The 26,331-nt window shown below is 41.1% G+C and overlaps 1 protein-coding gene across 6 annotated transcripts in view; it reads left to right on the plus strand.

Moving 5' to 3' along the window:
- Nucleotides 1-8,444: 8,444 nt before the first annotated feature.
- LOC148034516 (zinc ion binding protein) overlaps nucleotides 8,445-26,331 on the plus strand; it is a 66,597-nt gene continuing 48,710 nt past the window's right edge. For 2 of the 6 annotated variants that reach the window (XR_015691086.1, XM_087679453.1), the window contains exons 1-6: nucleotides 8,447-8,718; nucleotides 8,802-8,936; nucleotides 13,659-13,715; nucleotides 13,821-13,892; nucleotides 14,404-14,474; nucleotides 14,578-14,656. Coding sequence is in view for 1 of the 6 variants with exons in the window: in XM_087679453.1 (XP_087535579.1) it covers nucleotides 8,641-8,718; nucleotides 8,802-8,936; nucleotides 13,659-13,715; nucleotides 13,821-13,892; nucleotides 14,404-14,474; nucleotides 14,578-14,656 (492 nt within the window). In the remaining 5 variants the exon portion in view is untranslated. Of the gene's footprint in view, nucleotides 8,719-8,801; nucleotides 8,937-13,658; nucleotides 13,716-13,820; nucleotides 13,893-14,403; nucleotides 14,475-14,577; nucleotides 14,657-26,331 lie in introns of all 6 variants that reach the window. The other 4 variants (XR_015691089.1, XR_015691087.1, XR_015691090.1 and 1 more) reach the window with 4 other exon arrangements.

The following is a 26,331-nucleotide window of genomic DNA, read 5'->3' on the forward strand; positions in this document are numbered from 1 at the left end:
ATGTGTTTTTGGGTATAGCTTTCACAATCTTCTAAAAATCTGTGTTTTATCCTTCTTCATATGCTGAAAATACTTCAGCAAACCTGCGTATGGATAGAGTACCTTCCAATGAACAACTTTGCAGTTCGGAGTTTCTGCGCAGGAACAACCCTTCTATGAGTTTTAAGCACAAGTCAGTTCTGACTCCAGTTGACTTGTATGACTTGCAGAGTTGCAGACTTGCAAAACTTAGTCGATTTATGGAACTTGCAGAATTTAGACTTGAGATATTTGCTGAATCTGAACTTTGCAGACTTGCAGTACTTGCTGAATCTGAGAGGCTTATATGACCTGTGACTTAGGTAACTAAGCTTTTAAGCTTAGTTAATAAAATTGTGAAATCGTGGGGGGGCGGGGGGGGGGGGGGGGGTGTCGTTTTTTTACGCCGCGGAAAAATCCGCGACGTCCTCTGATATCTCGCGTGATGATTTTGAAGCTTTTAAGCTTCTTAAAGCTTATAAGCTTCAATACTAAGCTTATTAAAAGGAAAAGCTTTTAAGCTTGTTAGGTATGGAGTTTATCTCACTGGTTTTTGACGACTTGTATGTGAGGATGTAGGAGTGGTCCTCCGCCTCTGTAGACCGGTCCTTCACGATCCAATGATGGAAACAGGGGTTCTTGATCGCCAGAAGTCTGCCTGTATCGACGGTTCGCGACAAGATTGACCGTAAAGTCCGATCGTTCCAGGAGCTCCGTCTTCGCACGAGATGGGTAGCGATTGGAAGCTCTTGATCTCAGCTTCGCTCTGATACCACTGGTGTGCGGATCGGTTGCTATACGCTCGCGTAGTGAATGCCGGAATGTCCCCAAGAACAATAGAACTCTAGTTTTTGCACAAATTACAAGGTAAAAAGCATGAACGACAAGAGCAAGAGACCAATTGGGTGCAATCTCCCCCCATGCCTTGTGTGAGCGCTCCACAAAGCATGTATATTATGTATTATTCATCTTCAAGCTCAAATAATAGCCCAAATTACAAAATAGCAAGCTTTTAGCTTTTGAGTTTGCTTTAACACAAAAATAGGAATAAAGCTAATGAACGGTGCCCAAAGAGTCTGGCACGCCCAACACAATGTCCAAATAGAAATAACATAATCGTGCGTCCATGCGCATACAAAATAATAATAAATATCAGATGCCTCAATAAATAGGCGTGACAAAATATAGGCGTGGTGCCTATCAAAATATAATCCATAAATCGAATACTCGCTATCCTCCAATGCTTTCCTCTGCCACTGCTGCTATCTCTACACATCAACTGAAGCATTCACAATCGTTAATACAATTAAACCGACAAAAGTGAATACCTAGCAGTCTTCAGCTACATAAATAAATCAACTGGTTAGAAATAAATCCTAACCTTAATTTATTACGAGTGCGCACTCTAAACTCATAAACGTTTATTAATTTAATATGCATTTTGCGGAATCACCCGCTATGGAATCACCCATGTACACACTAAATTAATGAAACGCCCGAAAAGGACAGGCGTCCCCATCAACTTCTCGCACAAAGAATCCACTTTGTGTATGAGCCCCGGTCATCAAAGTTTATGGAATCCACCGTGGCACGGAATCCACCGTGAAATATGCCTCCTGGCATCATACCCCCGGGGTGGGATAGCAATTGACCTCAATTGCTATTATCTCAATGTGGAGCTAACAGAGTGGGGAAAGCATTTAAGTCTCTAGCGTGCATCCATTGTGCTTCCTCTACAGGATGGTTCTTAAATTTAACTAGATATCTAGAATATATTCGGCCAGTTCTAGTGGTCATAAAGTCAATGTCTATGATAGCTTCTGGTCTCTTCCTCTAACAAAGGTGGGTTTTCATAAACAGGGTGTACAGGTAATTGGCCTCTAAATGGTCTCAATAAACTAATGTGAAACGTATTGTGAATTTTCCAATGAGGTGGTAATTCTAACTTGAATGCATTGTCGTTAATTTTATGAATGATACTAAATGGTCCATAAAATCTAGGGGCTAATTTCACAACTGGATGTCTATCTACACTTTGTAGTCTACGTTTTTCTATTCTCAACCAAACATAGTCATCAACTTTGAAATTCATCGCTTGTCTTTTCTTATTAGCTTGTTTGGTATATGATTGCTAGGCTTTAGCAATCATATCTTTAACCTCATCAAAAATAGTATTATGCATACTAGCAATATCATCAGCACTCTTAATTCTATTTGACAAAGATGCAACAGGTGTAGATAATCTATATCCATAAATCACTTCAAACGGTGCTTTCTTTGTAGATGTGTGTGGTGTATTGTTATATGCAAACTGTAATAAATGCAAATGTGTGTCTCATGTCTGAGGTTTAGAAATAGTATATGCACGTAAGAGATCTAAAATAGTGCTATTATTGGCTTCTATTTGTCCATTAGTTTCAGATGAAATGCAGATGAGAAATCAATCTTTGTGCCTAGGTTAGCAAACAGAGTAATCCAAAAGTTGTTACAAAATCTAGAATCACGATATTAAATAATAACTTTTGGCAATCCATGGTTAGTGAAAACAGTTTTCAAAAACAATTGTGCTGCTTGTGATGCTGTTAAAGTTTTCTTACATGGAATGAAATATGCTTGTTTACTAAATCTATCTACTACTGTCCAAATCATATCATGGTTAGATTTAGTATTAGGTAAACCAGTAATAAAATCCATAGAAATTTGTTCCCAAGGTTTAGATGGAATAGACAAAAGCATAAGTAATCCATACTGTTTACCATGATGTCTCTTAACTCTTTGACAAATCAAACATTCAAAAACAAAGTTAGATACATCAATGTCCATATGCGGCCAATAAAAATCTTCAGTTAATGTACGTAAAGTAGATATGATACCTCTATGACCTTGATATGGAGGACAATGAATCTCATTCAAAACAAAAGATCGGAATGGAATTGTAACACACAATCTCTTTTCATAAAACATAAATCCATCATTATATGACAATGAATCAATAGGAATCAAGTTATTTTGAACTAATTTATTCCAATCAGCATGAAAAGTAACATCGTGATGATAAGTATCTTTCATAGCAATCGAAGAATCAAAAGATATAACAGAGATATTATGAATGGCAGGTCTTCTACTTAATGCATCAGCCACTACATTTTCTTTGCCGGGTTGATATTGAATGATAGGATGAAAACTTTGAATAAAGGAGGCCCATTTGATATGTCGGTCAGAGATTTGGGGTTGGCTAAGTAAATGTCGAATACTTTGCTAATCGGTCTTAATTCTGAACCCATTAAGTAGTGTTTCCACTGTCTTAATGCTTGTACGACAACTAATAATTCTTTGTCATATGTGGAATATTTCAGTTCAGAGGGTTTCAGCATACAACTAGAATAGGCTATAGGATGATTATCTTGCATAAGTACAGCTCCTATTCCTGATCCACTAGCATCGGTCACTACTAGGAAGAATGTTCTATTAAAATCAGGCAATTGTAGGACAGGGGCATGGGTTAATGCATGTTTCAATAAATCAAAGGATTTCTATTGATTCTCGGACCAATGATAAGCAATTCCTTTCTTCAGAAGTTTGGTTAATGGTAAAGCAAGTAATGAAAAATTTCTATTGATTCTCGGACCAATGATAAGCAATTCCTTTCTTCAGAAGTTTGGTTAATGGTAAAGCAAGTAATGAAAATTTACGTACAAACTTCCTATAGAAACTAGCAAGACCAAGGAATGAGCGTAACTCGTGCACATTTTTAGGTACAAGCCAATTCATATATTGCATCTATTTTCTTAGGATCAACTTTAATTCCATCAGATGATACAATATGACCTAAATACTCAATTTCTGTTTTAAAAAATTCACTCTTTTCAGGATTTGCATACAATTGATTATCTTTTAGTAACTGGAAAACCAATGACAAATGCTCATAATGTTCCTTCTCATTTTGACTAAACACCAAAATATCATCAAAGAAGACAATTACACAATACTGATATTTCAAAAATATACAGTTCATCATTCCACTAAAGGTAGCAGGTGCATTAGTCAATCTAAATGGCATCACTAAAAATTTGTAATGATCAAACTGTGTCCTAAATGCAGTCTTGAATATCTCTGACGTATCTAGTCTCACCTGATGATATCCAGACTTAAGGTCTATTTTACTAAATATAGCAGATCCTTGCAGTTTGTCCATAAGGTCATCAACTCTAGGAATGGGATACCTATTCTTTACAGTGATCTTATTTAAAGCTCGATAGTCAATGCACATACGATAGGTATTATTCTTTTTCTTGACTAACAGAATAGGTGCACCAAATGGAGAACTACTAGGTCTAATCAATCCTCTATTTAGTAATTCCTCAACTTGACTCTGAATTTCTTTTTGCTCTATCTGGTTATGCCTATATGGTGCTTTGCAAGGTGGTTGTGTCCCAGGGATCAAATCTATTTTATGGTCTTCTAGACGTGAAGGAGGTAAACCAAGTGGTATATCTTCGGCAAAACAGTCTTTAAAATGTGCAAGAAATTCTTTATGCCTAGGGTGCATATGATTATCTTTTACTTGCAGTTCATTCACCCAAATGAGATAGGATTTACTACTCTTGCATAATGCACGTTTAGCTTGAGTATGCAAAAGCAGTGGAAAAACATTAGATACATGCATACCATATAATGTAATAGATTTTCCTTGAAAATTAATATTCATTGAATGTGTGGAATAGTCTATATCTGGGTTATGCTGGTGACGCCAAGGCATACCTAAAATAATGTCACTCGACTGTAATGGAACAACTAGGAAATTTCTTATTTTAGTGTATTGACCAATTTGAATCTCTAAGTCATGCACTTCCTGTGTACCATTATACCTAGTGCCTAAGAATGCTGCTTTAATACGATAATGCGTAGGTACAGTCTGTAACTTCAATTCTTTTACTAATTTTGCTGAAATAAAATCATGAGTGCTACCATCATCATGCAAAATAATCTTTTCCTTTCCATGCACCAAACATTTCATAGTCAATAAAGAATGTGGAGTTGGCATACCTGGTAAAGTATCCGAAGTAGTAGTAGTGACGTCCTCATCTTCTGTGAAATCATGCATATCTTCATGTTCGTCTTCGTCCATTGCTCCAAGGTAGTTGATATGGGCAGGTGGCTTCTTTGAATGACAATTTGCTGCTAGATGTCCAGGCTGGTGGCATTTATAGCATACTATAGGTTTGGCTTTGGTTACATTGTTTGCAATGGCAGGAAGTCTAGGTACATTAGGATTTGGCTGTGGAATAGGCTTAGGGTTTTGATTGACATTAGATGGTAATGTAGGTGGTTTTGCCCAATTTTTACGGAAAGATGATGAAGAGAAACGACCTGGATTAAATCTTCTAAAGTTGGAATTGAATTGCTTAGATCCATAGTTACCATTGGATTGGAATTGCTGTGGACGTCTGTCTCTACCTCGTAGGTTATCTTCAGTGTCATGAGCTAGTGAAATGGCGTCTTCAAGAGTAGCAGGCTTGAACATGTTAACTTCAGCGTAGTAATGCCTAAGAAGTCCAGACATATACTTGCGCTTGTGTGTCGCTTCAAGCACGTCTTCAAGCATGCGTAACTGGGGTAGTGCATTCCAAAAAATGCTCCGTGTACTGAGGAATAGGCTCATGATCATGTTGCTGAAGAAGATCCCATTGCTTAATGGCTTTCTCATGAAATTGTGGAGGAAGGAAATTCTGCACGAACTTCTTCTTGAAATTCTCCCAAGTAGTAGGACAATCTATACTCTTGCGTACTACAGTCCACCAAAGAGATGCTCTGTCCACTAAATGATTAGTGACACACTTGATTTTATCTTTTTCCGCATAGGTTTCCTCACGGAAATAGTCATCAAACTGACTAATGAATGCTAGAACAGTTTTTCCTTCTCGTATGCCATTGAAAGTACGGAATTTGAAACGTCTTTTACTTATCTTTGATTCCTTGCGGATGGTTTGAGCTTCGAGAGTTGCCTCGATGGTACGTCGAATAAGATCTTCAGCTTGAGGTTCTTCTTTGTCGGTAGACGCTCTTTGTAAATTTGCCAGTTGAACTTGCAATGCTTGCCTAGCCCTTCGTTCTTCATCCAATTGCATCATGATTAAGTCCAGCTTTTGCTCCATCGTAGGTTCAGGTAGGTCGCCTTCAGCCACATAAGATCATCCGCAAAACTCAAAAGACCTTTCTCACTCAAAATCAAGTTAGCAGGATGAGCGTAGCTCAAGTTCGGGAATACAAAGCTTATGTGTTTTTGGGTATAGCTTTCACAATCTTCTAAAAATCTGTGTTTTATCCTTCTTATGCAAGACATATAGCCAATAGGAAGTCCACCTCTAGTTATGTCTTCAACTTTGTTGGAGGTAATGTTTCTTGGATGCCCACAATGCAAAAATGCATGGCCCTATCTAATACTGAGGCAAAGTATATTGCAGCCATCGAGGCTTGTAAGGAGGCTCTCTGGTTTGGCCATTTGGTGGCAGACTTTAGTATTATTGATTTCCTACATTTCATTCAGATTCTATGAGTGTTATTCAATTGGCCAAGAATCCAGTATTTCATGCAAAGATAAAGCACATTGAGGTGCCTTATCACTTTATTAGAGAGGTTGTTGAGGATAAAGTCTATTGAGCTTGTAAAAATCTCAATTGACCAAAATCTTGTAGATTTGCTCACTAGAAGTCTCTTAGTCGAACATTTTGCCTTCCTTAAGAAGATGAGGGGCGTTGGATGAGATGATGTCTTTTCTCATCCTATTATACTTTATATATATTAGATAGGACTATTGACATGGAGTATTATAAGATAAGAGATAATGTGGTGGATTTGTTTACTAAGGCACTTCCTCAAGCCATTCTTTGTTAGCATTCTAGATCCCTTAGTTGTAGGTCGCATTTAGGATTTGAGAGGGGGTGTTAGAGGTTTGGTCATCTCTAGGATGGGCACAAGCATAGTCAAGATAGATTAGAGTATTTTGTGTAGCATTACTGTGTATAGGTTCAGGCAACAATTTTGGATAATAATTAGTGTAGACCATATAGTGCATTTAGGAGGGGAGCAAGTGGAGCAGATATGCCATGCAATTCATGCATCATTTTTTAATACAATCAGCCTTTTCGAGTAGCAATCGACCAATTTTAGACTAGCTAACATGATCTATTTTTTCATTACTTTTTCCCTATTTAGGAAAGGCTTACCCCTGGTCACATTCACTTATATATATATATATATATATATATATATATATATATATATATATATATATATATATATATATATAGAGAGAGAGAGAGAGAGAGAGAGAGAGAGAGAGAGAGAGAGAGAGAGAGAGAGAGAGAGAGAGAGAGAGAGAGAGAGAGAGAGAGAGTTCTTCATCTAGCTATTCATCATAGCCCTTTGTACATACTACTTCTGCATTTGGTATACATTCATTGTAATCTTCTATGTTCTTCTATCTTTTTCTCTCTCTTGCTCTTTTGTTCATTGTCACTTCATTCTTTTAGTGCGATCATATCCTTCCACATTTACTTCACTCTAATAGCAATAGCCCGATTTGGTTGTATTTTGATAGCCATTAGTGGCTAGATTGGAAGTAGAATAGCTTGGATTTGGATGCTCAGAAAGAGGTTTTGTACATGATTTTAATGTATGTGAGCACATGGCTTGTTTAAGAAGAAGGGGGCACCTTGTCATTTGAAAGTAGTGGGCCTACTTTCCAAAAGCATCAGGCCTAAGTAAGGGGTTTAAGTAGGGCCTTTAAGTAGGGGGCCTATTATAATTTAATAACAATGAAAAAGAAAGAGAGAGAACCTTGATGGTTTGCTAAGATAGTGATCTCTATGGATTTATTCCTATTATATTTTTAATTCTTTTGGAAGCTACAAAGCATCCATTTTATCATCATAAAAACCCATTTATGTAACATTTAGATTAAGGTTAATTGAGCTAGAATCAGCCTCACACTTTAAAACAAGATAGGTGCTTTTTTAAGGTTATTTTACTTGAGTTTAGTAGTCGAACATTTCCAAAAAAGAATTACAAAAAATTGGTATGCACTAAAGAGTGCTCGAGCTATTTTGATATTGTCATTGTTGTTTGTGGTTAGCACTTGGTTTTGCAAATTTTAGCCTTGCAATTAATTGTATCTTGGTTGCTTGGCATGCATTTGTCTCAATGTTAGGTTATTGATGCTATTTTAGCTATCATTTGGTCTTGTGGACTCAGATTGTAGTCAGTTGGTTTGCTTGGACTTGCGATTCTGCATATCCTGATATTTTGGTGTGCATGACATGTTGCACCTATTATGATTTCTTCTTCTACTTCCAAAAACACATTATTTCATATAAAATTGTTCACAGGGCAAGTCGTAAGGCCAAAACCTTAGTATGTGAGTCAACCATGTAACGAAGGTCATTTTAGTGGTTCTGAGTTATGAAACTAGGCCAAGTTGCTCAAATACTCGGTCACATTTCATATCACAACATATTTTCGCGTCTAAGGCTAGTGTTTTCGAGGTGGTTTTGCACAGCTTGCCATAACACCTGCATGCATCCAAAGCTGATGGATTGCTGATGAATATCTGTTTTTCACACTATGTTTCCGGGTCACGAGCTTGTTCTGTTACCTCTCGACCCTGACCTCACTTCCTTCTACACCAGCTTCAGCGTCCGGGTAAGCATAATCAGCGTGCCATGTTTAGTCCTTCTCGTAGCCAGCCAGAAGAGTCTTAATGCTCGAAAAATCCTCAAATGCAGGGGAAGGAATTTGCATTTAGTTTCTATAACGTGCCATCACCCGTGGATCAAGAAGCTTCTCTCCGAAATGCCAGAATTCAGTGCGACTCAGAAACCAGGCATTTGCTGTCAGGCTTTGATTCTCTCTTGCAGAAGGTATGCTTCTTTCTCGACCTTTGGCATTCGTATTGCTATTGTTACATATAACTGATCGTACAAGACACAGGTATTATATGCATTGGAACTGCTGATGTTCAGCTGTACATGTCAAATGTCAAATATGTCTTATTTTGAAACATTGCAAGGGCCGTTTTTTGAATCAAGGGTGGCCGATCTCTGGCTGGGATGGTTGCCAGAGACAGTAAACTCGGAAACAAGCTGTCATATTTTTTTTGAACCAAGGGCGGTCAATGTCTGGTTGGGATGGTTGCAGCTCGGAAGCATGCTGTCATATAGATGAAACTCTGCGTTGGATACAATCTACGTTCAAAGTCCGAGGCTTCCTTAGCCTACTGACCGTGTACTCCTTTGTTGAATTCGTGGAGTAGACTTGGATAGGACAGACACTCAGTTTCATGATTGGAGTAACCCAATTTCAAGATGCAACACAACCGAACAGATCCTCCCAACCACCCTCTTTTCCAACAAAGAAAAGAAAAAGAGAGACACTTTTGCATCAACTAGAGGGATTCTAAAAGAGGGCAGTTTCCTGCTCCTATGTCTACCCATTTTAGATCCTCTTCAAATACTTCTCGATGATTTTTGTTAGCTTTGATTCTTGCTTAGGTGCCCTGTCGCCCAAGTGTAGCAGACTTCACAGTTGGTATTCTTGGAGCTTCTCATGTTAGATGAATGTGGAGCAACAGAACCAAAATGATGAAGCTGCCGTAAACACAAAGAACTGAACAGAAGATCAAGAACACATGAACTTAGAATAATAAACGTGGGAAACTGTATCCATAAACCAAAGCACAAGAGTGTGTACAAAGGTATAGGATGTGGGCAACTAGCAGAGTGCTCCCAGTTTCCATCTTTCCAGCAGGATGTAGTGTGCACGTATATTATGAGATTGAGGAGAGCTGGCCTATAAATACGCTGAAATAAAGCAATACAATGATTAGATCAGTCAACAATTAAGAAGGCCATAAATATAGGTCGGCCAGATAAAATGTGCCATCCATTCAAAAACACAATGCACTCAAATAATGTGCCCCTAGATCCATGAAATGTAATATTACCCTCTCTCAAATCATGGGCGATGAGTACAATAATATTTACAATGATGAACCACCATAGTACATACAACTTATTACAATGAGATAGGACCATGGATACCCAAGTAGTGAGTGATCAAGCCACCACCAAGGTGCCTTGGAAAGACACTGATATCAATGTTGATCACACCAATCCTTGATCATAGAGTGTGGAAATAGCTGAATCTCAATGCTTGGCATGAATCCGCTTTGTAGAAAGCATATCATGACCATGGATTCCATGCCTTTGTTCAAGATCACTAAAGTGTGGGAATAGTCTAGGAGCAAAGACCGCTCACTATCACACTTGCCATCATGAACTTGAAAAGCAAACTAGGTCTAGGATTTGAATTTGTCAGACTTCATTGGTGCTTGTAGAAAGCCACACTCAAGATCCACCACACTTGCATGTGGATGAGACTCACGTGCTCCACTCCACTCTTAGTTGTTGTATCACATCATCTTGCATCCTTGGAGAGAGGGCGATTGGAGGCACTACTGTTGTTGGTCATCATTGTGTTGGCACCCTACTAGTATGGTACTGCCCATCTTGTGCTTTATCTCATGGAGCCATTGCCTGTGCATTTTGAGTTTCTTGTGTTCATTGTTAGTGTTCATGCTTTCTCTTCCCCACTTCTGATTATCTACACATTCTCACATAGTATCAGATGACTAATGTTACTGGTTTGCCGATTTTGTGTACTGTGAAACCTCTACATTTTCTGCTGCTGGAGCTTTCTAAACCTGCATTTCAGTGTCGTACCTTTTCCTATCTGGCTGGTGACCTCTCTTCTTGCTGGGCGAACCATTTCCTCAGTCTCTGGAGCTGTTTTCCTTGTATTATCGTTTGCTGGTTGGTTGTTTGGGGCTAGAACTGCTTTGCCTGGGCCTGGTTTGCTGTTGCCCACTGTCTTGAAGACTCAAGTTTCACAGATCCTGCATTTGTGGGCTAACCTAATCCAGTGGCTGGGTAAATGCACATTTTTGCTGATCTGCTCCTTGCACTTTTGCTTTGTTTTCATTTTCTGTTTTAGAGAGCATCTCATGTGTCAGTTGTTCTGATTCTTCACTAAATTCACTTTACTGCTACTCTAGTCTGTATCTGCTCTTGTGTGTTGGTGTGTATGAACTGTTGAACTGCTGAACTCTAGTTTCATTGGGCTGATTTTGACCACAAAGTATACCAGGATCTCTCTCTATCCTTCTTTCTTCCTTCACTCTCATGGCACCTCCATGTTCTTCTACTAATAATAAACTGAAAGGGCTTGACTACTCTACTTTGAGTGTTGTTATGAAGGCTTGGTTTGTGCAGATGTGGTTGCAGTACATTGTCTCTTGTTCGTCTTTACAGAACGTAGGGCGATTTCCAATGGCTGGTGGCAGCATTCTCCAAGTTGTGGGCAGACTGAGGAGTTTGAGAGCTGATGGTTGAATCATCAAGGGATCAATATGGATGCCCACAACTTGTCCTTTATAGTGGATTTTCTGGTTTCCCTATTGCTCAAAAGTAAAGCCTTTTACTTTTGGCAATTGCCTTTTTTGCCTGTTTTAAGGAGTCTAAATTGGGCATTAATGTATGCGTTAATTTTAGTGGTTCAACATCCCCCACATGTATTCCACTCTTTTGAGCTTTCATCCATTGAGTGTATGACTAGTCCCATTGCTAAGGCCAAGAAGTCTTTCTATCATAAGACTTGCTTCAATGGGTCAAACTTCACTGCCTAGTGAAACTTAATGCAAAAGACTAAAGTTCTCACCTCTCCGAGCCTATGGAAATGGGAAACTCTCATATCTCCCACCTTGAGCTTGTCTACCAATGGGAAATTCTCAATGCTATCACAATTATTGAGTCGATGTAGAGTTTTACTTCTAGAATTTCACTCCCAATTACAACACTTCCCCTTGCATCTTCCCATTGGCTCACCTCACTAATCGCTATCCGGCTAGAGCTTGTACAATGCACCAATGAACTCAATTCCAACATCAAGGAACCGAATAACCTGAAAATTAAGATGACCAAACATGGGCATCAACTAGCTGATTTTGGTAGAAAATAAATCCAATGGACAATAGGTTGGCATGGGGATCATTGGCCCTCCAAAGTCGGATCGAAATCAAGCTACTTTTTTTCCTCAACAAGATGATTGAAATCCTATGTAGCAAGTCATTTCTATGCTCACCTTGCTGACCTTTTATGAGTTTGAGTTTGGCTTGTGCATTATGCATAGTGCCATGACCAAGTCTCTAAGAAGAGTATTTCCCTTGCTTGTATTGAAGGTTGGGCCTTGGTTTCACTTCTTTGAAGAAGGAGACACCAGGGAGTGGAAGATTTGCAAGGATCGGGAGGAAAGTCCTCCAAGGGCAAGTCCTCATGCATGGATGAAAGCAATACATTCCTTAAAAGAAAGGTTTTGTACATGTTGATAGAAGTTGGGCCATATTGATGACAAATGTAAAAGCTAGACAATTTAAGGGTAACCAATTTCATGATTGTACTCATCGGACTCCACCCCATCTAGAGGTGCCTGTTGAGCTATGTCAAAATGAGCCTAGAAGTCAACCTCAAATTAAGGGCTGATTTCTCTTGGCTCTTGTACAACTCCAAAACATAATCCAGATAAAACTCATTCAAACTACTAAACTCCAGAGTTTTTTGGTTGGACAACTAGCTCACAAAGTTGTATAAAAGGGGATCATGAGTTGGAACTTGGACCACTCTTTCATCCCGAATCCCTCATTCTTCTTTGTCATCAGCCCTTGCCACCATCATCATCCTCATTCTCATCTTCATCATCATCATTATCCTCATCACCATCTTCTTCCATCAGTTGAAATGTCTGTAGGAGCTGCTACCCTGCCATCCTATTGCTGTGTTAGGTCCAAGGAGTTGCCACTCTGCATCTTGCAGCTGCATTTGGGCCTAGGAGGTCTGCCTTGGCATCTTGCCACTGTGTTTGGCCCTAAGAGCTGCTGCCCTGCACCCTATTGCTGTGTTTCTGCATCCATGCTGCTGCAAGCTGCCTGAGGAGTCTAGAGCCCGCTGCTTTTCACTGCCACATGCTTCTGTGCAGCATGAATGTCACCTTCTGCTGCTGTGTTTGTCTTTTGCATTCATTGTCTGCTCTGGAATTTCTGTGTTTGACAGTTTCCTCCATTGTTCCTGGCTGGGCCATCAGGATGAAATGTTACCTCCTTTAGAGATCCCAAGTAATACAAAGGGAAAGTATTTAGGTGGACGTTATAGTTAATCCCTAGAACTCAGGGGTGTCATGATGCTATTTCGGATTGCTGTTCATAGATTGACATATCAACACGCAATGATATAACTGCAACTGTTTGCTCATCAGTTTATGGGCTAATTGTGGATAGATTGTACGGGTTGCCTTTTACATGGTTGGCAATAAGGATACAAAGCTCACAAGTGGTTTTTGGAGGTTAGTGTTTAAGAAGTTGGAGACAACTTGCATGAGTTTCATATGTCTCAAAGAGCAGATTACATCATTAATTCCAGTAGAAGGAAGGTCCATAAACTCAATTTGTGTATGGCATGTAAGTGCTCAAAGTTATCTACGTAAAAAAGGGATTCAGTTCCGTGCAATAATAATTTGCTTCTGTTGACTTGCAGCGTCTGAATGAGAGTGTTGACCTTCCTACTTTCATATTGGAACTCAAGGACATTCTTGTAAGTCTACCTTGTTAGTCGCATGATTTTGATGAGCACATAATGTCTCAATGGTATAGGAACATAATGATTTTTTATGATTTAGTAATGTTGTTATTCAATCAGGGGAATGTTAATTTTACGATGTCAGAAGCTCTGCTGCCACCTGCTGAATTTTACAAGAGTGTATATAAGGAGGTAAAGAAATATAGGCTACATTGCACATCAAATCTTAGGAACAATGGACATCATCATGTTAAAGTGTTGACATAGTTACTCTTTTCCTTGTTGTGATTTACCATTATTTATGATAGCATTGCAAGTATATTAAAGTGTTGACGTAGTTACTCTTTTTCGTGTTATGATTTACCATTATTTATGATAGCATTGCAAGTATAAATTTGAGATCTGCTAAGGCAGAACCCTCAAGTAAAGCATTTAGAAGAATGACAGGTCCATTTAAATTAGTTTTAAGGTTGCCATGGATTAGCTGAGGATGCATGCGGGAAATTGGTAATAAAAAGTGCAAGTTATATCAAAAGTATCATTATAAAGGAAGAGATTGCAAGCCCAGGTGCTTACCCATATTGTGATTCGTGAATGTATACATGCCATTGATGGTTCTAGGTTAATGTACATTTTACATCATGTGCTAGCTTTTATGTTTAGCTCTCCTCCATCTGTTGAACAGGCATTGTTGTGATAGCAGATAAGCAACTTGGGCCTGGATCGACTTGCCTTTGTTGGGTCAGGTCTCAATGAACTGCACTTTCGAATCTTGTAATCCGATTCCTTCACATTTTGCTTCATGGATTTTTGTTTTGGAAACTTGAAAGGATGTGAGATGCTTTACTGACACTGCATAGTTTGATTGTTTTGAAAGTGATGAGGCAGGTAGGGAGCATGTTGTTGCAGTTTTATTGCCCGTCGACTACCCTAAAACACAGCCACTAGTGACATCAGTAAGCTATCTCTAACTTACCGACTCTGTGGACTTCTTTTGTAACTGGGTGGTTATTTTGTTGTGGAGTATCTGAACCAGAAAGATAGAAAGGTAATTTAGTGGTAAACTGATGAGCACTTCTCATAAGGAGGTCTTGCATCAATAGGCTGCTTCTGATCCTGGTAATCCACTCCTGTACCCTTTCATGGTCCAGCTTATATAGAAGATCTAATACCAGCTTACTACCCCTGTCCATCCAACAAGAAATAGGAACAGATTTTATACCTTGTGGCATAAAAATAAGCCCCTTCCTTTATTACAATGAAGCAAGAAGATGGGGAAATGTCAAAAAAACATTTTAGCCTTAAATGGGAAGGTTCTGCGGGAGCATGTTTTGCATGCACATCACAAATTTGGACATCATCAGAGATGTCCAACTATGTCACGCCAACCTACCCCAATGTAACAGCTGAACGTTCCAGAAAATGCTAACACCAGCTCTATGACAAGGTTTCAAGTTGAGAAAGTCAATGGTAAGGTTGTCAAAGTGATAAATCAGTTAGCTATGCAGCTTGATGTTTCTTGGACACCAAAAAACTAGGGAAAGAAAAGTTAAAAAATAAAAATTCTCAGACCTAGATGGACAACAATAATTTGGAAAGGTTATCTCTTTGAAACACCTCCTTAATCTCAAAACAACACTCCTACTCTAAAACAGATTGCCTGTTACTTTCGTAGGTATCATGGGCTTTATGCATAGTGTTTAGCTTGCATTAGGGAGCCTAACAGAGGCAGCTGGGTGGCTCATTTAGGTCTGTTCAGTTGTCTTGTGTCTTGTCCCGAGGCTTCTATATATGTTCCACTCCTCTCATTCTTGTTGTATCGCATCATCTTGCATCCTTGGAGAGAGGGAGACTGGAGGCATCGCTGCTGGTGATCATTGTGCTGGTATTGTACTGCACATCTTGTGCTTCATCTTATGGAGTCCAATGCCCTTACATGGTGGACTCCATAAGATCATACTTTCTCTTTCTCACTTCTGATTATCTTGGAGTCCAATGCCCTTACATGCCCTTACATGGTGGAGTCCATAAGATCTTATGAAGCGATCATAGTTTCTCTTTCTCACTTCTGACTATCTGCAGAGTCATACATGGTATTGGATGATCAATGTTGCTGGGTTTGCTGGTTTTGTGTGCTGCTACTCAGTTCTCTGGTCTGAAAGTCTCTGGTTTCTGCTGCTGGAATGTTCCTTTCTTGAATTTCAGCTTTGTACCTCCTTGCAACTTGGCAACCTGTGATACTGCTGGGCGACCTATTTCTGGTGCTGGGTGACCTGTTTCTGGTCTTGGTTAACATTTTTTCTCTGCATTTGAAGCTGTAAAACCCTGTGTTTTAGGTGCTGAATGGTTGTGGAGGCTGGATCTGCTGTCACAAAGGCTGGTTTCCCTGTCACTTACTGTACTGCACCTTTCTTCAGGTTGCATTTGTGGGTGGACTGCTCTTGGTGGCTGGTAAAATCTGTGTTTTTCTGATTTGAACCCTACGCACTTGTGTTTTGTGTTTTCAGCTGAGTCTTGTGTGTTGGTTGTGATTCTTCGCTACATTCACTTCACTGCTGCTGCACTCTCTGTCTTCTCTTGACTAGTTGAACTATTGAACTCTTATTTGATTGGGCTATCTTGACCACAAAGTGCCCCAAGGATCTCTCTCTAACTCCTATCTTCATTCACTCTCATAGCACTTTTGTGTTCTTCTTCTGATGATAAGCTTAAAGGGCGTAACTGTGAACATGCGCTATGGAAGAGGAAACACGAACGTGGAGAGAGAAGGGACTGCAATGGAAGAAGACAATCTGCACTGAACTCTAAAAGAATGCTGAATACAAGGATTGATTAGTCCCTGCATATAGTGCAAGGGATCAATGAGGGCACCTAATTAGGCTGATGATGGAAGGTAGCACCAGAAGATGGAGGAGCTGTTGGGTTTCACTAATGCCTACGCTCATATAGGAGTGTCGATGATCCTTAGTAGGACACTGGGGCACTTTTTACTCTCCGTACGAGAGGTTTTTTCCCCCGGATTTATTCCCTTTATTTTATGTGCCTATGTTACACAGTTTTGGGCACTTATTGTGTTTCACACACTTTGGGTGTGAAACACCCTCTTACAGCCCTAAGGTTCAAGGGTTGTAGTTTGTACTTGCACCTTACACTTCAGATTATTGCATTGGGTGTCATCCTCTCACACTCTACACTGTCTACTGCAGTCTCAGTTGAGCTTTGATCCCTTCTTGTTCTCACGGTTGGTATCAGAGCTGTGTTCAGCTGAGCTTCGATCCCTTCCTGTTCTCACAGTTGGTATCAGAGCTGTGTTCAACTCAGTCTTCTCTCCCTTTGCTCTGCAACTAGCAGCAGGGTCCAGCTCTGCTCTTCCCTTAACTTGGTCAGCTGCTTGTTAGCACCACCAGCTGACATTTGCATCAGAGGTTGCCACTTGCTCCAGAGTCCCCGTCAGCTACCCCGCCCTGTACCAGTAACCTGCAGTCTGCGCCACCCAGTCCCGTTAGTCATTTGCGCAGCTTGGTCAGCTGCGCTGCCTTGCAGCCTATAATAAACACTTGCCTGCACTACAGTCCAGTCAGCTAGTGGCACCTCCATAGGAGCCAGATCCCAGTGCCTGTCCATCAGCCATCCGCGCAGCTCCACCAGCAGTGCCACCTTGCAGCTTGTGCCCTGCGACTCGTCCAGCTCTTGCGCCTTCTTGCCCGGTGTGCTCTTCCTGCAAGCGACCTGGGCACTGCCTGTAACCTGCACCCGTCTACCCACATTGACCTCCAGTTGCTACTTGTTAGCTCAGAATCAGAGGTACAAGTTTTTTTTTTAAAATTTTTAAATTCAGATTCACTTCTGGGGAAGGGGCTTTTGCTCGGGCAGGCACTATCAGCTTCAATACGTGTCTGGGACACGATTAACACACACACACACACACACACACACACACACACACACACACACACACACACACACACACACACACACACACACACACACTCTCTCTCTCTCTCTCTCTCTCTCTCTCTCTCTCTCTCTTCTCTTCTCTTGGGACAATAAATTTCGTGGCTTTTGCATCTATAGTGCTGCTGAGTATTTATTACACCTTGGACTGTGTGCATTTCAAACAGCTTTGACAAAGTGTGCTTCAATTTAGCTAATTACAGCAAATTACTTCTGTAATTTCTGGAAATTCTGAGATTTCCATGTTAGTCTAGCTTGGGACATTACTCTTTTGCTCTCTAATAAGCATTGTTTATCATGGCAAATTAGGGAGGTGATGTATTTACTTACGTATCCGAGGAGGATAGGTTGGATGGTAACAACTATTCACTCTGGTCCTTCATGATGAAAAATGTGCTGATTGCGAAGAATCTTTGGGATTATGTTAGGAGTGAAGAAGTTAGGCCTGGAGTCGTGGCTCCTGCTACTTCTCCTCCAGGAGGATGTGGACAACGGGCAATTGAGCCTGTTTAGCTTGCTCCAGCTTAGCCACTTCCCCAAAGATCAGCAGCACAAAAGGCATGGGATGCACAAGCTTTGTGGCTAATTGAATTGGCAGTTCAACGGTCTATTATCCCTCACATTTGGTATGCAGCTTCTTAACGAGAAGCTTGGCTGACGTTGGAGTAGATGTTTGCTGGAAAGAATGAGATCCGCATCTCTTTCTTGAAGAAAGATCTTGAGATAGCGAAGATGGATGAGGGTGATTCTATGCAGAATCACCTAAATAAAATTCAGGACTTGCGTAAGTAGCTTATGAATGTTGATGAGTATTACTCAGATGCATAGTTGATATCTACTACCTTAAATCCATTGCCGCCCTCGTACTTGGCCTTTCATGTGGCCTTTAACCTCACCATGAGGATTGCCCCACAGCCACTTACTTACCTTCAGTTGGTCAATTTGCTCTTAGAGGAGGAGCAAACATGAAAGAACAATGGTGTGGATGTTATAGCCTTTGAACAGGCTTTTATGGCACGACAAAAGGGCAAGGGTAGCCAAGCAAAGAATGCTCCACAGAGTTCTGGGACTTCAGGCACTTCATAGGGCAATAAGAAACAAGGGGACACATAAACCAAGAAGGGTAAGTGCCACTATTGGAAAAAGCTAGGCCACTACATCACTGAGTGTAGAAAGCGCATAGCCAAGGAGAAGATAGAGTCAAGGATGTCTGTTTCTGATGCAGCTTCCACTCCTACTGAGCCAATGTCCTTTGTTGCAGATATGGACTATTGTTTTTATACATGCAATTATGACCCTTCTTGGGCTGATAGAGCATTTAGCTCTAGTGAGGATGTAGACACATGGTTTTTTGACACTGGTGCATCTAGGCACATCACATCTCACAGAGATTTGTTTGCTTCTATTGTTACAGCCCCGGTTGGCAAGTTTGTACAGTGTGCCAACAATGCATCATACTTTGTTAGAGGTATTGGGGAGATTGTGGTGACAGCCATTGATAACTCTATTCTGCGCCTACAAGATGCCTTGTTTGTGCTAGGTATAAATAAGAATTTGTTATCTATTTTTTCTTTGGCACGGTGTGGTTTGTAGGTCACCTTTGATGATGACAGATGCATGGTGAGAGATAAGGAACACATGACTTTGGTTTTAATTGGCACTCTATATCATGGGTTATATGAGTTGGATGCTCTTTCAGTTGATCAATTGGTCTATTTAGCGTCCACTCTTACTCTTGCTATGTTACACGCGGAGTTATGGTATGCTTGCATGGGACATGTAAACTATGGTAGCTTGATGCTTTTGCAGTTGCTTTTAGAGCCATTGCCAGGTTACAGATTGTGCACTTAGGATTTTTTCCTTTATTTTATGTGCCTACGTTACACAGTTTTGGGTACTTATTGTGTTTTATACACTTCAAGTGTGAATATTATCCACAGGTTAAAAGAGAATTATGGGGAATTGTGACAGCCCTTAAATGTGATAAGGAGTATTTTATGGGTGCTCATGTAGTCATCGAGACCGATTGTTTGCCGGTATTGGGTATGATTACTAGTTGTGCTACCTCAGACATTACTATGCTCCGGTGGATTTTGGCACATACCAGAGGATGTGCAGGTTCAGAGGGGGTGGATGTCGTGATGCTATGTGGACACGGTGTGAAAAAGCATGGAATGCATCATCATCTGACTTTCTTATTGATCAAGAGAGTCAATGTGATTTGGGTCATTAGTACTAGTGCGAGTGGCATAGATGGTCCAAAAATATTAGATTTTGGACAATTTTAGCCTATTATTTATTGTACATATCCAAAAATCTAAGAAAGCTTCTAGATTAGGATAGTATGCAAAAAGCAAGTGGCTTTTTCAGTCAGTTATTGGATTTTTCATAAAAAAGACAGATTGATGAAATCGCGTGCATCGCGATCACTGTTGACAGGCTGAAAACTACAATTTGAACTGGAAGAAGAAGGAGTGATCTGGGAGATCCTTAATTAGGCGTTTTGGGGTTTTACCCCCCTTCCAAAGCCAACGGAGCCATCAGATTTGGGTTCTGAGTAGCAGAGAAGGTGCTGTTATTTCGATCCACGTTTTTGTTATACGAAGAAGCTCCAAGAGATCTAATGCCTGGAGAGTGCTTTTGAGTAGTGCCAGACAAAGGATTTTAGGTTCTGTCAATACATATTGATTTGATTCATTGTGCTTTGTCATTATTATGTTTACCTCTTGTGTATTCTTTATCTTCTCTTTCATCTCCTATCTCTACTTTCTTTTATCTTTGATCCTCGGTGGATACAACTTTTCGACAAAAACCCCTCCGACAATGTACAGGTAGTATGATGGGAGGAGAAGAGCAACCCACAAGAAGATGCTAAGACACTTGCTGCCAAAATTGGGGCTTCAGACGTACCTATCATTAGTGCTTGGAGAGTGGGGAAAGAGGACTCTTAAGTCCAAGGCTCTAATTCTTCACTTTGGGGATATAGAGAAAAAAAAGGTCTTCCTCTCCAAGAGGAGAGCCCTCAAGGGTGAGAAGATTTATTTGGATGAGGACCTTACCCTAGCACAAATAGCCCATCGCAGAGAATACATGCCCAAGGTATCAGAGGCTCGCAAAGAGGAAAAGTGGGTTGTTTATAGGGATGGACGAGTCATCATCACCGACAAAAGGACTTCATGACGGTACGAGGCCTATGAGACACTTTGGATGTCAATATGGAATTGTAATGGAGCCCTACGCTTGGATGCTGGTTACTTTGAAGATAGCTTCCGAAACATAGATATAGCAATATACATAGAAACACGCCAATGTAAAGGTAGCCGACTACCAGACGTGTGGGGATACAAGTGGAAAGGTGTATTTCGTCCAGTAGCTAGAAAACCATGAAGCACTAGGGGTTCTGGAGGTGTGGCCATACTATACCGGGAAGACCTCAAAGGGAGAGTGCAAGTAATGAAAAGAGATGATGATGCATGATATTTATGGATTAGGATACATGCAGGAAGACCATGGGATATATTCATTGCAATATGCTACTTTCCTCTGCAAATTCTACCTATGCCACACGAGATGGATCTCCCTTTGATGTACTTTATGAGGATATCATGAGATATGCTAGCATTGGGGACATATTATTAGTAGGAGATTTCAATGCACGCATTGGAGATAGACAAAGTGACTTTTATATGCATGATAATGTCATGTTCAAAGAGATCGACATAGATGAAATAGGCCTACATAGGAGAGCCCAGGATAAAGAAGTGAGTACCTATAGGACACACCTATTGACTTTGGGAAGTGTACATAGACTAGCCATCTTTAATGGTCTGCCACAATGGCGAGGATTTGACAATTTGACATGCTGGAATCACAAAGGAGGGGCAAGTACTGTGGACTACTTGATGGGCTCACCAACATTGATACCGGACACCCAAAACTTTAAGATATCTAAGAGACCAATTGGCATAGCAGCAGATCATGCTATTTTGACATTCATGCTCTCTTGTGTACATATGAAACATGAAACACCATGCCTCCCTAGACATCCCAAATACTACTTTACAGAAGACATCTCACACATCTACAGTGGTTCTCTTCAGACTAGTTTATACACATTGGACTTGAGTAGATCGTTGGAAGAATGTACAAGGGATTTAGCAGAGGCCATACATGGATCAATCATGTATGCATTCCCACACACCTTGCCCCGATGTAGACCCACACGATCTATTGCTTCCCAAAATAGCTGGTATGATGAGTGTAGAGTCACCCGAGCTTGCTTACAAAGAGAAGTGGAGCTAGGCACTCAGACACATTGCCAAGCAAAGGCGTTCTTCAAACGCCTTGTGCGGAAGAAGAAACGAGACTACTTAGTGAAACCAAAAGCAGAGATATATCAGCTATTTTTGGGGCGGGATAGCAAGAGCACATGGAAGATGTTTCATGAAAGATAACCCCCCATATAGATTACATCACCAGATGCTTGGCTTGGCTATGGGAGACAGCTGTATGACGTGCCACGATAGCCACCTATTGTAATATTTCCGCTCGAAATATTAAAGAACCTTGATCACCACACGCCCACGCAAAAGCCGTGCAAAGTCATCTGCCGCAACGGAATAATGATAGTGACAAGTCCTTACCCTGACGTGCAATAATGAGCCCATCCGCATTGTGCAAATGAGGCCGGGGCTTAAAAACCGTAAGCCGCACAAGAAACGCCCCTTACATAAAGGCAAATGGATAAATGATTAAAGTAGTGCAATTTTTTTAATTAATTACCCCTCCCCTCAGCCGATGCATGGCAGGGGGAGAGGGAGTGTGTGGAGGAGTGAGTTAAGTGGAGAGAGGGGGGAGTGTGGTGTGGGGATGCATGAGGGAGGGAAGGCATGAAGCCTCCATGTGGTGGATCTCCCCCCCCCCCCTTCCTTAGCCTATATAACCTCCCTCTTAGAGCTTGGGGGGAGGCACGACGAAAAGAGAGAGAAGAGGACGATTTGCTACCGTGCCGTGCTGTTTGAGGGAGTTGACGCCGTGCTGCAGCCGCCAAATTGCCGCCCTGCTACGGCCGTAGTCCGCTAGGCCACCGCGCATACCACCGCCGCATCATCATAATCTCCCCCTCCTTTTCGTCGTCATCTCTTCCCTTTCCCAATCATTCCCTCCTTCTACGTCATTCTGTTGTAAAGCAGAAGCTTCTTGGAAGCTTCCTTAGAAGCTTCTAAGGATAAGGCTTCCATAAGCCTTGTGCACGCGGTTTTTTCCCCGGGTTCTTAAAACCCACACCCTGTAAAGGGGTATTCTTGCGCGAGGGAGAAGTAGACAGATTTTGAGGCTGTTTTGCCAAGCTTGGAAGGAATTCGAAGATCGCGTAGAGGCAAGGACAAACTGCGGAGTCCAAATTCCACAACATCAACGATGGCTCCAAAACAAAAGATGCAAGGCGCACGCGCAGAAATCTCCAACCCGAGCATATGCGTGGACATCCCTACGAGCCCACAAGCCCAGGTTCTTAAAATAATGATTTCGCATTTAAGCGATGTATTAGGCACGTTAAATTTCATGGGAAGAATGCATTTACGCATGTTCAAATTCACGTAGCCTAGTTAAAATACATTTGGGAATTTATCCCCTTGGACGATCTATGAAAATTTGTGCATGGCGTGCATTTCCAAAGTTATGAATGTAAATTACTTATCCGTCTTACGAGCTTAGTTGCATGTTGCCCTTTTCGTGCATTTCTAAAGTGACAAGCCTAAACACATATTGCTTAGGTTTAAAAGGATGAAAAATTTGTTTAAATCCACCCTGGTCTTCCTTGCAAGAAGGAACAAGCGTATATTGCATTTAGGCAATAACTTCCTTGTTGTGATTCGCATGAGGAAAAATCGTTAACATCCGTTAGATGTTGTCCAAAGAATTGCATGGCATGGAAATGAAACCATGGACTTGCATGTTGCATGCGAAGATGCTTGTAGAATGGATTAAGTCAACATTAGTCTTATAATATTCGTCTTGCATAAACTTCATTTATCGAAGTTGTATCTAGAAAATGTTGCATGTCACATATTCGTGATGCATGAACTTCATTTATCGAAGTTGTATTTAGGAAAGGTTGCATGTTATATCAAAGCCTGAAATTCAATTGCATTAAACGAAAGGTTGTAGGCAAAACTCTTGATATAAATCTATGTAGGTTTTGTGCAAGTTATTTCTTGAATTGTCAATCATCATGATTTTTGCAAGGAAAAGAAATAGTTATTACAAACCTTATAGTTGGATAGAAGAAATAAATCACATGTTTACACGTAATGTGATGTCTTGCAACTATTTACACCTTTAGAACAAGTTTAGCCTCTCTAAGAAGAGATCGTTTCTTGTCGCAAGACAAGTAGACCGATTGGTTAAATCACTTGTAAGGGTATAACCCTCAAGGGATTCGTATAAGCATAACTAGTTAGTACAACGAACACCTCAAGTGCTAGCTAGGGTTTAGCACGTTAGAAATTCTGCCTAGTATTGCACTTGGTCGCCAAGTCGAGACCCTCAAATCCAAAAGTCCTACCCACATTCACGGAATGTTTGGGTTAATTGGACGCCGCCCATACACTAACGATCTAGGGTTTTTACCCTAAGGATCGAACGACCTAATACTAAAATTCCGATTGAGCCTAAAAACCCTAGGCCCAAACGTTATTGGCCTAGCAAGGTTAGCGTTGGGTTGGGTAAGAAGACACCCCAAACCCTATATCTTGGCCAAACATAATTTCTTGACCAAGAAACACTGTTTGATGGGTGAAATGTTCCCATGAGTGAGGTGCGATACTTGTGCAACAAGTTGCAACGTCGCATGTTTGTGTTAAATCACAAAGTAGAGTTGCCACTCCTTAGAACAAGGTTGGCGGGTTCTAGTGCAAGTCTAACTTGCAAGAGGATGAGTAGACATCCTGCTACATCACCCTTCTTGGGCTGATTTGCTAAGTTAAGGGAAGTTATGTATTGCCTAGTAAGCAAAGGATCAATCAAGTTAAAGCGACACGGTCGCCAGGATTTACTGTCTTAACTTAAGGAACCTAAGGTGTTGGTTAATTTGGGTTGACAGGGTATAAACCCTAACCCAAGGATAAAAGGGTAAACAAACAAACCCTTGGGGAACTTGCCAAGTCGCAATTGATCCCAAATCGAATGCTGGATGCATTCGGAGAGATGGATTCACACCTTAGCAGTGGGCCAAATAAAACGACCACTGGATTGTTTGTGTTTGTATAAGTTAGGAGCACTGTTTGTATTTCTTTGCTCAATGAACTAAAGATGGAAAGATAATTAATACTTCAGGTTGAAGGCCTGAAGGGAGAGGCAGTATCAGTTACCCCCGACTGTCTGCTTGACCCTAACCAAGGGGGTTGTTAGCCATGCCAGGAACGTGGGCCGAATCCGCCGCGAGAGGTCTCTCCGTTGGGCGCTACTTGGAGCAGGAGGACGCTTGGGTGCCAGGGGAGGCTCTGGCTGTAAATCCCTTGCCTTCCGAGCCCTGCACAAGAGGCCGACGTGACTCGGGATTGGATCTCGAGGCCCGCATACTAGTCTACGGGCGAAATCTTGGATTAGTAATCCCTGTGGATTGCTGGATTGCCTTCGGGCGGATTATGGATTGTCTTCGGGCGGATTATGGATTAGCCTTCGGGCTGGATTATATGACGTATTCCAAAGACTGATAAATAAGATCAATTGTTGAAAAGGGAACTTATTTGACATTGCTTTTCTATGTCAGTGTTTAAGTTATGTGAAGGAACCGGTGTTTAATTGGCTAATTAAGGCAGCTGTTTTATGCGTGTCCAACTAAATGTGGTAGGTAATTAGACAATTAAAGCAATCCCGAGGAAAGTGCGGTGGATGTGGCCATGGGTCCGTCCTACGGATGGGTGGTCCCGGTTGGCCAGGAACTTTTCTCAAATGAAATCGACAGCAGGGAACCTTTCACGAAGAAAATGAACAGCAAGGAACGTTGACCTAGAATCTAGGATACTAGAGTCCCGATTTGTGCTGTTTTAGGGGAACGGAATGGGACTATGCCTTATGGGCAGAGAGGTCGAGCTTTGCATCCCTCTCGTTTCCCATTCTTCTTGAACCAAGTACAGCATGAATCCGCTTCGACCCTGACGTTTCTGCATAAAGTAGTTCGCCTGGGGTTCGACGCTAGCTGCCATTCTAGGAATTTGACCACTAGGAAAACCCTGATTCAGGTCAGTCCTAAGTGGGAACGGTCGGAATGCTTCCGCTTCGCGGCAGACGCGGGAAGACCTAGATTGCAAACCCCGTGACATTCCGTGGAAGTGCCAGGCGGCGCTTTCTGGACTCTCTTCCCGATGGGCTGCTAAGACGTGTCCTGCAAGTGAACAGGTGGACACGTTACACCTATGCAACCCCCACAAGTTTGTAGGCCAACACAGTGGTCATTCTTCACATGGAAAATGGTTAGGGATGCAATTTATAGATTATAAAATGAGAGGGCACAGGATGAGGATGGACTAGTAGCAAAACATTTCTCACATGCTTGTGACATATTAGCACCTATATTAGCACATATGTTTAATAGAGCAGTATGTGAAGTTTTCTCTATGAGTTGGTCAAACAATACTATAATCCCACTATTTAAAAGTGGTGATCCCCTGATTCC

This window comes from Lygodium microphyllum, chromosome 6 (genome assembly GCF_053477565.2).
Source record: "Lygodium microphyllum isolate KBCC chromosome 6, Lygodium_microphyllum_v1.1.10, whole genome shotgun sequence".
NCBI classification, from domain to species: Eukaryota; Viridiplantae; Streptophyta; class Polypodiopsida; order Schizaeales; family Lygodiaceae; genus Lygodium; species Lygodium microphyllum.